The 12039-nt window shown below is 40.5% G+C and overlaps 1 protein-coding gene across 3 annotated transcripts in view; it reads right to left on the bottom strand.

Moving 5' to 3' along the window:
• Positions 1–11355: 11355 nt before the first annotated feature.
• Positions 11356–12039, bottom strand: part of MKI67 (marker of proliferation Ki-67) — a 30280-nt gene continuing 29596 nt past the window's right edge. For all 3 annotated transcript variants that reach the window (XM_067465789.1, XM_067465790.1, XM_067465788.1), the window contains one exon: positions 11356–11916. In XM_067465789.1, coding sequence (XP_067321890.1) covers positions 11873–11916 — 44 coding nt within the window. In that variant the 3' untranslated portion in view covers positions 11356–11872. The remainder of the gene's footprint in view (positions 11917–12039) is intronic.

Raw genomic sequence — 12039 nt, forward strand, 5'->3', positions numbered from 1 at the left:
AGTAAATCAAATGTGGCTCAATGCACAACACAGTTTAAGTTCAGACCTATTCTCTTGAGTTTGTAATTAATGAACTTTACACATTTGATTTGGAAATAGCTTCAGCTGGCACTTAAACATAATCAAAGCAGAACAGAAGTATAAAAATGTACTTGCTCCTTTGCCAGTAATCATGCTCCTGAGTTTTCGTTTCATTTCTGGATAGATGTGCTGAGGCTGGTGTATCAACTATGCCCATCCTTCAAGATGGTAGATGTGACACATAGCAGTAGCTCCCTTAGTCACTCCAGTATGGTGGATTTGCAGTATGGTTACTCCAGTATGGTGGATTTGCAACACAGTGCTTATAATCTTGCTTCTGGTCTTTCTGGGCTGGGCATTAGATGAAAGGGAGAATCTGGAAAGATGGCCAAACGAAGGACCTGTACAAGTTTTGATGGATGAGTTGTAATTAGTTCGGTTTGATGACTGGGACAAGTTAATTGGAAGAGGGCGGTCAACATTGGTGTTGCCTGACTTCTGTTGATCAAGGCTGGGAAGAGCTTGATCCCAATTGCAATCTTTTCTGTTTTTTTAAAAAAATGTAAATGGTTTATTGTGCAATTTCTGCACCTCCTGACTGATTTTTAAATAAAGGAGTTTTCTTAAAACTAGAGATGACCTCCCCCTGCTAATTAAGTCATAAATGCCACCATGTCCTGCCTCAAGCAGGTGGTGGCAAAACCTCTATTAAATAAGACCTCCCTTGACCCGACCATATGTAATAACTACAGACCAATTTCCAACCTCCCTTTATTGGCCAAGGTTCTAGAGCAGGTGGTGGCCTCGCAGCTTCAGAGATTCCTTGATGGCACCGATTTTCTGGATCGTTTGCAGTCTGGCTTCAGGCCTGGACACAGTACTGAGACGGCTTTGGTCGCCTTGGTGGATGACCTCCGTAGGGAACTGGACAGGGGTGTGTGTGACCCTGCTCGTTCTCTTGGATATCTCAGCAGCTTTCGATACCATCGACCATGGTATCCTTCTGGGGAGACCCGCTGGCATGGGACTCGGGGGCATGGTTTTCTGTGGCTCCGGTCCTTCCTGGAGGGTCGTTTCCAGTCGGTGAAGCTGGGGGACTCCTGCTTGGACCCCTGCCCATTGACCTGTGGGGTCCCGCAAGGTTCTATTCTGTCCCTCATGCTATTTAACATCTACATGAAACCACTGGGAGAGGTCATCTGGAGTTTTAGAGTACGGTGCCATCTCTACGCAGATGACACCCAACTCCACTATTAATTTCCTCCAGATTCCAATGAAGCCCCCCGGATACAGGACCAGTGTCTGGCTGCTGTGACGATTTGGATGAAGACGAACAAGCTAAGGAGCAATCCTGACAAGACAGAGGTCCTCCAGGTCAGTCGCTTGTCTGACCGGGGTATTGGGTGGCAACCTGTGCTGGACGGGTTTGCACTCCCCCTGAAATCACAGGTCCGCAGTTTGGGAGTCCTCCTGGATTCAGCGCTGACACTTGATGCGCAGGTGTTACCAGTGGCCGGGAGGGCCTTTGCACAATTAAAACCCTTGCGCCAACTGCGACTGTACCTTGTGAAGTCTGACTTGACCATGGTGGTCCATGCCTTAGTTACTTCTAGACTGGACTACTGCAATGCACTCTACATGGGGCTACCCTTGAAGACAGCCAGGAAACGACAACTTGTCCAACGTTTGGCAGCCAGATTAATAACTGGGGCAAGTTACAGGGACAGTCTACCCCACTGTTTAAGGAGCTCCACTGGCTGCCGTTTATTTTCCGGGCACAATTCAAGGTGCAGGTTATCACCTATAAAGCCCTAAATGGTTTGGGACCCGCCTACCTTTATGACCATATCTCCCTCCATGAACCAGCCTGGGACCTTCAATCTTCAGGGGAGGCCCTCCTTTTGCCTCTGCCAGTTTCACAGGCTCATCTTGGGAGCACAAGGGAGAAAGCCTTCTCTTTTGTGGCCCCCTGACTCTGGAACTCATTACCCAGAGAGATTAGGAAGGCCCCTACCTTAGAAACCTTTTTTAAAAAACCTTAAAACCTGGCTCTTCGGCTGCGCCTTTGATGAGTAGGTACTCAACTTCACACTAATGCTTCCCTCAACGTTTCTATCACTGGAGTACATGTGTGTCCCCCTTCGTGGGAAAGTTTGGTTTCACAACCCCGTTTTTATGAGCTCTCCTTTGCAAATAACCTGCTCCTCCTTTATCTCACCCTTAGTTTTTAACATTTTATCTTGCCCATTGTCACTGTGATTGTGTTTATTGTAATTTTATATTGCCTAATGTATTCACATGTTCTTATATAATTATAATGCTGTTGTTTGTTGCTTGTGTTTTTTGGTTTTACTTTGCTGTAATCTGATGTTTGGGCTTGGCCTCATATAAGCCGCCCCGAGTCCCCGTTGGGGGATATGATGGGGGATAAAGATGATGATGATGATTATTATTATTATGTTCCATTCATTTCAGAAAAGGTAAACAAAAGGAGAGTTTCAAAGCAAGATCGTACAGTACAACCCCATAGCCACAGATACGTTCCATGCCTGAAATTGTGGATATCTATACTTGGCCAGGAAGAATACCATAAAATTACACTGGAGGACCTTGAATGATCCAAAAACATTTGAACCAAATGCTTTCTGAAACATGGATAAGCAGATATTGAGTCTGTTGATAAGGGAGTTATACTATATTAAACTGTGTGTTTCGATGCAGTGTATTGTTTATAGACTTTAGCTGGTGTGCATCCTTTATATCAAGTTGGTCTTCTCTCTATAATTACATTGTTTCAGATTACTCTGGGTTGATTATCAGTTACATTGTATCAGCTACAGCAGGTATTTCCAAAATTTGATCCTCCAGGCTCTTTGAATTTCAGCTTCCAGAAGTCCTCCTTGCTGATTTGGCCAACAGTCAAGAATTTTGAGAACAAAGTTTAAAACATCTGAAGGACCAAAAATTTGAGAACCGCTAGCCTATGTACTTTTGTTTGGAGTTAAGGACTATTGCGTTTGGTAGCAATAATAGCTCTCCCAGTTAAGCGGCAACTGTCATTTTGAAAACAGCAGCCATTTTAGGGTTAGGGTTCAGGTTAGGGTCAGGGTTACATTAGGTTTATGGTTAGGGTTGAGGACCAGCCTCCAATTGTGGTGGCAATGATAGCTGTCTCAGTAAGCAAGAATGGTCATTTTGAAAACAGAAGCCATTTCAGAAACTAGAGCTCAGAGATGCCTCCAAAGTGGAGAACAACATTGCGGTAGCAATGATAGCTGTCCCAGTTAAGCCGCAACTGTCATTTTGAAAACAGCAGCCATTTCAGGGTTAGGGTTAGGGTTGAAATGCAGCCTCCAAAGTGGAGAAGAACATTGTGGTGGCAATGATAGCTCTCCCAGAAAGCAGCAAGTTTCATTTTGAAAACAGCAGCAATTTTGAAAACTGGAGATCAGAGAAGAACATTGTGGTAACAATTATAGCTCTCCTAGTTTTAAGGCAACTGTCATTTTGAAAACAGCGATTTCTGAAACTGTAGATCTGAGAAGAACATTGTGGTAACAATGATAGCTCTCCCAGTTTAAAGCCAACTGTCCTTTTGAAAACAGCAGCCATTTCAGTTAGGATTAGGGTTAGGGTTGAGCCTCCAAAGTGGAGAAGAACATTGTGGTAGCAATAATAGTTTTCTCAGTTAAGTGGCAACAGTCATTTTGAAAACAGCAGCCATTTCAGGGTTACGTTTGGGGTCAGGGTTAGCATTAGGGTTAGGGTTGAGAAGCAGCCTCCAAAGTGGAGAACATTGTGGTGGCAATGATAGCTCTCTCAGTAAGCAGTAATTGTCATTTTGAAAACAGCAGCCATTTCAGGGTTAGGGTTAAAGTTTTGGGTTAGGATTAGGGTTAGGGGTTAACGTTTAAGGTTGGGATTGTGGTTAGGGTTAGGGTTTAGAAGTAGCCTCCAAAGTGGAGAAGAACATTTTGGTGGCAATGATAGCTCTCCCAGTAAGCAGCAATGGTCATTTTTAAAATAGCAGCCATTTCGGAAACTGGACCTCAGAGGAGATGCCTTCAAAGTGGAAAAGAACATTGCAGTAGCAATGAGAGCTCTCCCAGTTAAGCGGCAAATGTCATTTTGAAAACAGCAGCTCTTTCAGGGTTATGGTTGGGGTTAGGGTTGAGATGCAGCCTCCAAAGTGGAGAAGAGCATTGTGATGGGAATGATAGCTCTCCCAGTAAGCAGCAAGGTTCATTTTGAAAACAGCAGCAATTTCAGAAACTGGAGCTCAAGAGGAGATGCCTCCAAAGTGAAGAAGAACATTGTGGTAACACTAATAGCTCTCCCAGTTTAGAGGCAACTGTCATTTTGAAAACAGCAGCCATTTCAGTTAGGGTTAGCATTAGAGTTGAGAAGCAGCCTCCAAAGTGGAGAAGAACATTGTGGTAGCAATGACAGCTCTCCCAGTAAGGAGCAACGGTCATTTTGAAAACAGCCGCCATTTCAGGGTTGGGGTTAAAGTTTAGGGTTAGGAATAAAGTTTTTGGTTAGGGTTAGGGGTTGGGTTAGGATTGTGGTTAGGGTTTTGAAAACAGTAGCCATTTCGGAAACTGGAGCTTAGAGGAGATGCCTGCAAAGTGGAGAAGAATATTGCGGTAGCAATGATAACTCTCCCAGTCAGAAGCAATAGTCATTTTGAAAACAGCAGCCGTTTCAGGGTTAGGGTTACAGTTGGGGTTAGGGTTAGTTGTGGTTAGGGTTGTTCTTAGGGTTAGGATTAGGGTTGTGGTTAGGGTTAAGTTGTGGTTAGGGTTAGGGTTAGTATTAGGGTTAGGCATGAGAAGCATACTCCAAAGTGGAGTAAAACATTATGGTAGCAATGACAGCTCTACCAGTAAGCACCAATTGTTATTTTGTAAACAGCAACCATTTTCATTGTTAGGGTTAGGGTTGTTTGAGAAGCAGCCTCCAAAGTGGAGAAGAACATTGCGGTAGCAATGAGAGCTCTCACAGTTAAGCAGCAAGTTTCATTTTGAAAACAACAGCCATTTCAGGGTTAGGATTAGGGTTGAGAAGCAGCCTCCAAAGTGGAGAAGAACATTGCGGCAGCAATGAGAGCTCTCCCAGTACGCAGCAACGTTCATTTTGAAAACAGCACCCATTTCGGAAACTGGAGCTCAGCGGAGAAGCTTCCAAAGTGGAGAAGAACATTGTGGTGGCAATGATAGCTCTCCCAGTAAGTGTCAATTGTCATTTTGAAAACTGCCATTTTGAAAACTGGAAGTTTGGTGCCTTTAAAACGGAAAACATTGCTTTGGAACCGATAGATCTCCTGGTAAGCTGCAACTGTCATTTTGAAAACAGCAGTTATTTTGAAACTAGTGCTCAGATATTACGCCTCTAAAGTAGAGAAGAACATTGGAGTAGCAGATATCTTTCCTGGAAAGCAGCAACTGTCATTTAGAAAACATCAGACATTTGGAAAGCAGGAAATTCAAGTTGAAGGAAGTCCTACTGAAACTCTGAAGGTCCCCTTGGACAGCAGTTCAACACTTGCAGTTTGCAGTCCATTAAAAAGGCAAAATGTTGCCTAAGAAATCCATCCCAGAGAGACCAAAGCAGACAAATAATTTCTCATGAAATATTTACAGAATGTGATAGTAAACATTCAGCTGACATGAAAAAAACAGAATGTTACCAAGGAAGTTAATCAACCAAAAAGGGGGAGAAGAAAGTATGCACCAAAATTTAAAATATCTTTGCCTCTGGAACTTGTGCGCCAACTGCGACCGTACCTCAGAAAAGCAGATCTGACCAAGGTGGTCCACGCCTTAGTCACCTCTAGACTGGATTACTGCAATGCACTCTACGTGGGGCTGCCCTTGAAAACGGCCCGGAAATTCCAGATGATCCAACGGGCGGCAGCCAAGTTGTTAACTGGGGCTCCTAACAGGGAGCGGTCATCCCTCCTGTTCAAGAAGCTCCACTGGCTGCCATTCATTTACTGGACCCAATTCAATGTGCAGGTTCTTACCTACAAAGCCCTGAACGGTTTGGGACCTGCCTACCTGCGTGACCGCATCTCCATATATGAACCCACACGATCCCTTCGATCATCTGGAGAGGCCCTGCTCTCAATCCCACCAGCCTCGCAGGTGCGATTGGTGGGAACGAGAGAGAGGGTCTTTTCGGTGGTGGCCCCTCGACTCTGGAACTCACTCCCTAAAGATATCAGACAGGCCCCAACTCTGGCAGTCTTCAGGAGGAGCTTGAAAACGTGGCTGTTCCACTGTGCCTTCCCGGAATAATGATCCCATAGCACTTTGTCCTCCAAAGCACTTTACACTTCTTTTAAGTCTGCTCGTATGCCCTCCACAAACACCACTATCACCTTTTTGCCCATGTCCCAGCATCACTTCCAATTTTAATTTTACATTTGGCCTTCCTACTGTTTTTTAATTGTGTGCTGTCTTATTGATAATGTTGTATATTTTATTGTCTATGTTTTTTATTTTAATTACTCGTATTGTTGTTTTATTGCTTGTATTGTTGTATTTGGGCTCGGCCTCATGTAAGCTGCACCGGGTTCCTTGGGGAGATGGTAGCGGAGTACAAATAAAGTATTATTATTATTATTATTATTATTATTATTATTATTATTATTATTGAAGACATTATTATTGTTAAAGAGGATCCCAAAACAGACATCAACTGTGCTTGAAGAGAATGTTGGATGGGTTGCTGTGAGTTTTCCAGGCAGTATGCCCATGTTCCAGAAGCATTCCCTCCTGATCTTTTGCCCACATCTGTGACAGGAATCCTCAGAAGTTGTGAGGTCTGTTGGAAACTAGGCTAGTGGGGTTTATATACCTGTGGAATATTCAGGTTATAGAAAGAACTCTTATCTGCATGCGGCAAGTTTGAATTTTGTAATTAGCTAGTTTGATTAGCCTTGAATAGGGTTGCAGTTTCAAAGCCTAGCTGCTTCCTGTGTGGAGGAATCTTTTGTTGGGAGGTATTAACTGTGACAGTGGACTGTTCCTTGCTATAGACCTATAACAAAAGTATGTGGAAAGCATGGGTACTCCTATGGAGCAGCATCCAGCAAGAATGCAGAAGGTGGCAAAAAAGACTACAGTATGGGTATCACTCTAAATGAGAATCAACAAAAAAGGACCAGAAGGAGAGGAACTGTTCCTGTAGTCCAAGAAGACATTCTTATAACAGCAGACCCAATAGCTCATAGCTTCAATTCTGCCAAAGGACATGAATGCTTGCAACAAATTCAAAATGAAGAAACACCTCTTGAAAGTCAAAAGGTGCCCAGTAAAATTGTACAGACTCCTGAAGATCATAGTTCACAAGCAGAAGCAAAGGAGTCTCTTCCCAAGAGAGGCAAAAAAAAAAGCCAACTCTCAAGAAACTTTAACAGAATATGACAGCAAAGAAGCAGGTGAAAAGGAACAGAATTTAGCTGTAAGCATAGATGATAATCCGCCAAAATGGGGCAGAGGGAAAAGAGTTGTCTCTGCAGGTTTCAAATGTGTGCTTCCATTCTGAAAGGGAAAAGCAAAGTTGTTATGACACAACAGAAGCTTTCCTTTTCTTCCTTCGTCATGTATGCTCTTTGGCAGAAGTCATCCTTTCAGAAAATTCACTCCTTCTTCAGGAATACTATCGTTATCTCGAAGAACACATTTGTCTTCAAAAGACATAGAATTATTTTTCACAAGTTGGAAATGAACTATTTGTCCCTTTAACTGCTTTTTCCTTGGTTTCTTTTATATTATTTTCCAAAGCTCCAGTTTTACATATTTTAGATGTCTTATATTTGGTACTTCCACTTTTATTTTCATTAATATTTCATTTTCTGATTTTAATGGGGTAACCTTTTCTCTTGCATTTCTGAGGGATATCCCGTTTCCAATGTCTTCTATCCCTGAAGGTTTGATTTCTTTATTTTGCATGTTGCTATCTGTCTCAATTGAAAGTTTGCTAGATTCGGCAATACTCTGCTCGACACTGTTTTTGTTTTTTACATATCTCTTGTCTGGATCTGTAGCTTTCTGGCAAAATAATTACCTCACAAAGTTGGAAAGTTTTAATTCAAAAGCATGCAGTAGGGAATGCAACAAAGTTCCAACTGACAGTTTATTTCCCTCACACCTCACCCTTGTCCCTCTCCTGCATTGCTCCCATTTCCATGGCAACCTTCTCCCAGATTTCAAATATATACCCAAGACAGGTCTAAGGCATGGCCTAATTTCATGACTTTACACAAAACCAGGAAATAAGGTCATAACAATCTCTGATTTTACTCTTTGTGAATTCCTTGTAAACTTCTGTATCTCTTCTTTTTATTCCAGTGTAGTGCTGGAATCATCAGGCTTTCATTTCCTAGTTCATCATCTTGAAACCAATGGTTCAGCCATTTGTTTCCTTTTTTTACCATAAGTTTTTGTTAAGCATTTCAAAAAATGATTTAACACAAAGAGAAAAAAGCAAAAAAAGATGATGTGGTAGTGGAGCTCTGGTTAGTAGATTAAAACTACCCTATTTACTCAAATTTAGTGCACCATCAAATCTAATGCACACCTCAATTTTCAAGACCCTGAAAACAAAAAACAAAACAAAAAAGGATTTGCTAGGGAATGTAACACATAGCAGCAAAAAGTGCACTCTTCGTAATTTGTTCAGGGGAAGGAAAGAAAGATACGGGAAATTGGAAGAAGGGAAGATGGAAGAAAAGAAAAAAGGAGGATGAGAAGGAAGAAATGAGAAGATGAAAAGGAAGAAGGGTGGAAAGGAGGGGAAGAAAAGGAAGAGGGAAATAGGGAAGGAAGGAAAAAAGAAAGGAAGAGGAAAAAGGATGAGAGAGAAAAAGGATATGGAAAAGGAAGCAAGGAGAAGATGGATGAACGATAGAAAGAAGGCAAGGAAAGAGGAAGGAAGGAAAGGAGAGAGGAAATGATGGGAAGAAGACGAAGGAAGAGCAAAAGAGAGGAAGGAAGGAAAAAAGAAAAGGAGAAAAGAGGAAGAAAGAAAAGGATGTGAGATAAAAAGAAAAAAGAATTACATGGCTTTAAAAAGAAAATGTGGAATGAGATAAGCTCTGGAGATTTCCAGTCTGGAAGAAATATGATTAACCTCTATAAAAAACTGAAGCATTTTAAAAGGCTAAGCAGCCAATTCCAATACAGTACACAAAATACATGTAAGTGTACTTACAGGTCAATTATCTAAAGTCCCTTGATTGCAAAATATATAAATAGTACAAAATGTATCTATATACTATTCATATTATTTTTGCGCAACAAAACCAGCTGTGGTCATCTTCCTTTGGTTCTTTATAAATCCAATAAGATTTCTGCGCATTTATTTGTTGTGAAGCTAAAGTTGATTCGTCCATTTGGGCCATTTTGAAAACTTTCATAATCCAGTCTTCTGGTGTTGGTATTTTTTGTTATTTCCATAGTTTTGCGTTTTCAGTTCTTGCTGCTGTTGTCATATTTAGAAAGATTCTTTGTTTCAACAATTCTAAAATAAAGCATTTTCAAGATGATTTTCAAATGGCTGTCGTGGAAAGTTTTGAGAGGTTGTACTTGGCATTGTCATACTTTTTTTATTGAAGAAATATTTGCATGTGTAATTAATTATCACAATTAGTTACAACTGTTGCTGATGGCAAACAATTTTATTTTACAGGACAGGTTGAGCATCCTTTATCCAAACTCTTGGAACTAGAAATGTTTTAGAATATCTTGTTTGTACTGGAGGCTTCCCACACATTTTAAGCAAGACAAGGTGGTAAGGGTTTCTTATAACGTAATTCTTATAAATATAAATGGATATTTGCTACCATGATTTTGCTATGTTGTTATTTGTGTTCGATTTAAACTGGTGTTGTTTTATATGGATTTTATTGTTGGGTTATACTAAGTTGTTCAGTATCCTGGGGTCATTTTTGGATGGGCACAAATCCTCACATTAACACATTAATACACACGCACACTGTAGATATTCATCCTTTCTGCATTCCTTCTATGAGAAACATCTGGATGTTAAAAATCAAATACCATTCTTGTTTATAACTTAGGGACTGCCTATATATTCTTGTAACAGATGTGACATGGTTTAAATGTTTGATATGTTTTAACTGATGGCATGCATTTTAAATTGTGTACATTTCAGACTGATGGCACATGTCTTAAACAGTTTCTGTTTTCTGCTGATAGTATGTTTTAAAAGTTTATATGTGGCCTTTTGGTCTGTCCCAAAATAAATATGAAGTGTTTTTCACAGTGCAAAGGCCAGGAAAGGGAAGTGGGGGTTGAGGCAAGTAGAGGGGGAACCCTGATATACAGTTAGACCTTCCACAGTTGAGTCCACATCTTTTGTTGCAGTTCGTACATTAGCAAAGTACATCATGGTTTTTATCTTGTCTCAGGTGAAAATGCAAAGCCATCTGGAGCAGCATCCTTCAATTTCAAGAATTGTAGTTACCTGCCTTTCCTAACACAGCATTTCTCAACCTGGGGGTTGGGACCGCTAGGGGGGTCACGAGGAGGGCATCAGAGGGGTCGCCAAAGACCATCAGAAATATATATTTTCCAATGATCTTAGGAACCAAGTTTGGTCCAGATCCATCATTGTTTTGAGTTCACAGTGCTCTCCAGATGTAGGTGAACCACAACTCCAAAACTCAAGGCCAATGCCCATAAAACCCTCCAGTATTTTCTGTTGGTCATGGGAGTTCTATAAATCCCAGCAACTATAACTCGCAAATATTAAGGTCTATTTTCCTCAAACTCTACCAGTGTTCACATTGCGCATATTGAGTAATTGTAGTAAGTTTGGTCCAGATCCATCAAATTCTCTGGATGTAGGTGAACTATAACTTCAAAACTCAAGGTTAATGGCCATCAACCCCAGTATTTTCTGTTGATCATGGGAGTTCTGTGTACAAAGTGTGGTTCAATTCCATCGCTGGTGGAGTTCTGAGTGCTCTTTGATTGTAGATTAACTATAAATCCCAACAACTATAACTTCCAAATGACAAAATTAAAATTATTTGAACAGAAAGCTATATATAGGAGTAGCACTAAAATAGGAAATGATGCCTATGCATAAAAACTTGGGTGCCTTGAAGAAAGTAAAATACCCGTAAGTCCCCATACTACTATACCGAGGTGTATAGACTACAGCATATTGATTGATGTGTTAGCTATGGTAAACATTGTTCCAATGCTTCTTTTATTGCATTGATCTTTGCTCTTGATTGCCAAGAACAGACTAATTTATGCTAATGTGACAACCACCTTGGAATTTAAACACATCAAGAGATGCAAGATTAAAATATGCTTTAATATCAAAATGTACAGATACAGTAACAATACCAAAATATTTTCAGTAAAAACAGATCAGAGCTGTTGCAAAATTCTACAAATACAAAACTTTAGTATAATGATAAATAAGCTAAAGTTGTCAAAAGTATTTATTTAACTGCAAAGCATTCCTTATATTTTAAAATCCAGAGACATACCATTAGCTTAATGGAGGAGCGAGGGAGGGAATGAGAACCTAATGCCAACAATTCCAATATTCATTTTCTACAAAGCATCTGAGATGGATAAAACAAGAATCAAGAATGTGTATTAAGAACAAATAAGCTGAAGAACATTGCCCAAACAAAGCATTTCTTTAAGTTCCCTGAATTTTAAAATCTTAAGACATATCCATTTGCTTAATGAAAGGAAGGGGTAGGAGGTAGGGTATTAATATTTACAATATTCCTTTTCTTGTTCTGCTTCCTCTTGTTCTGCCTTCTTTATCTAAAGGATCGGTCACCGCTGTGATATCTTCAGTTTCCCTTCTTTTTTTTCAATGTTGTATTTTTGGCCTTTTCTATTTTCCATACAAAATAAAAATGGCATAAAATGAATCATTTCACATTCTTTTTGCAACAGTTAGACAATAGAGCATTCTCATTATCTACAGATCCCTCTCTATAAAAGATAAGTACAGGTA

Source organism: Anolis sagrei, chromosome 3 (genome assembly GCF_037176765.1).
Source record: "Anolis sagrei isolate rAnoSag1 chromosome 3, rAnoSag1.mat, whole genome shotgun sequence".
NCBI lineage: Eukaryota > Metazoa > Chordata > Lepidosauria > Squamata > Dactyloidae > Anolis > Anolis sagrei.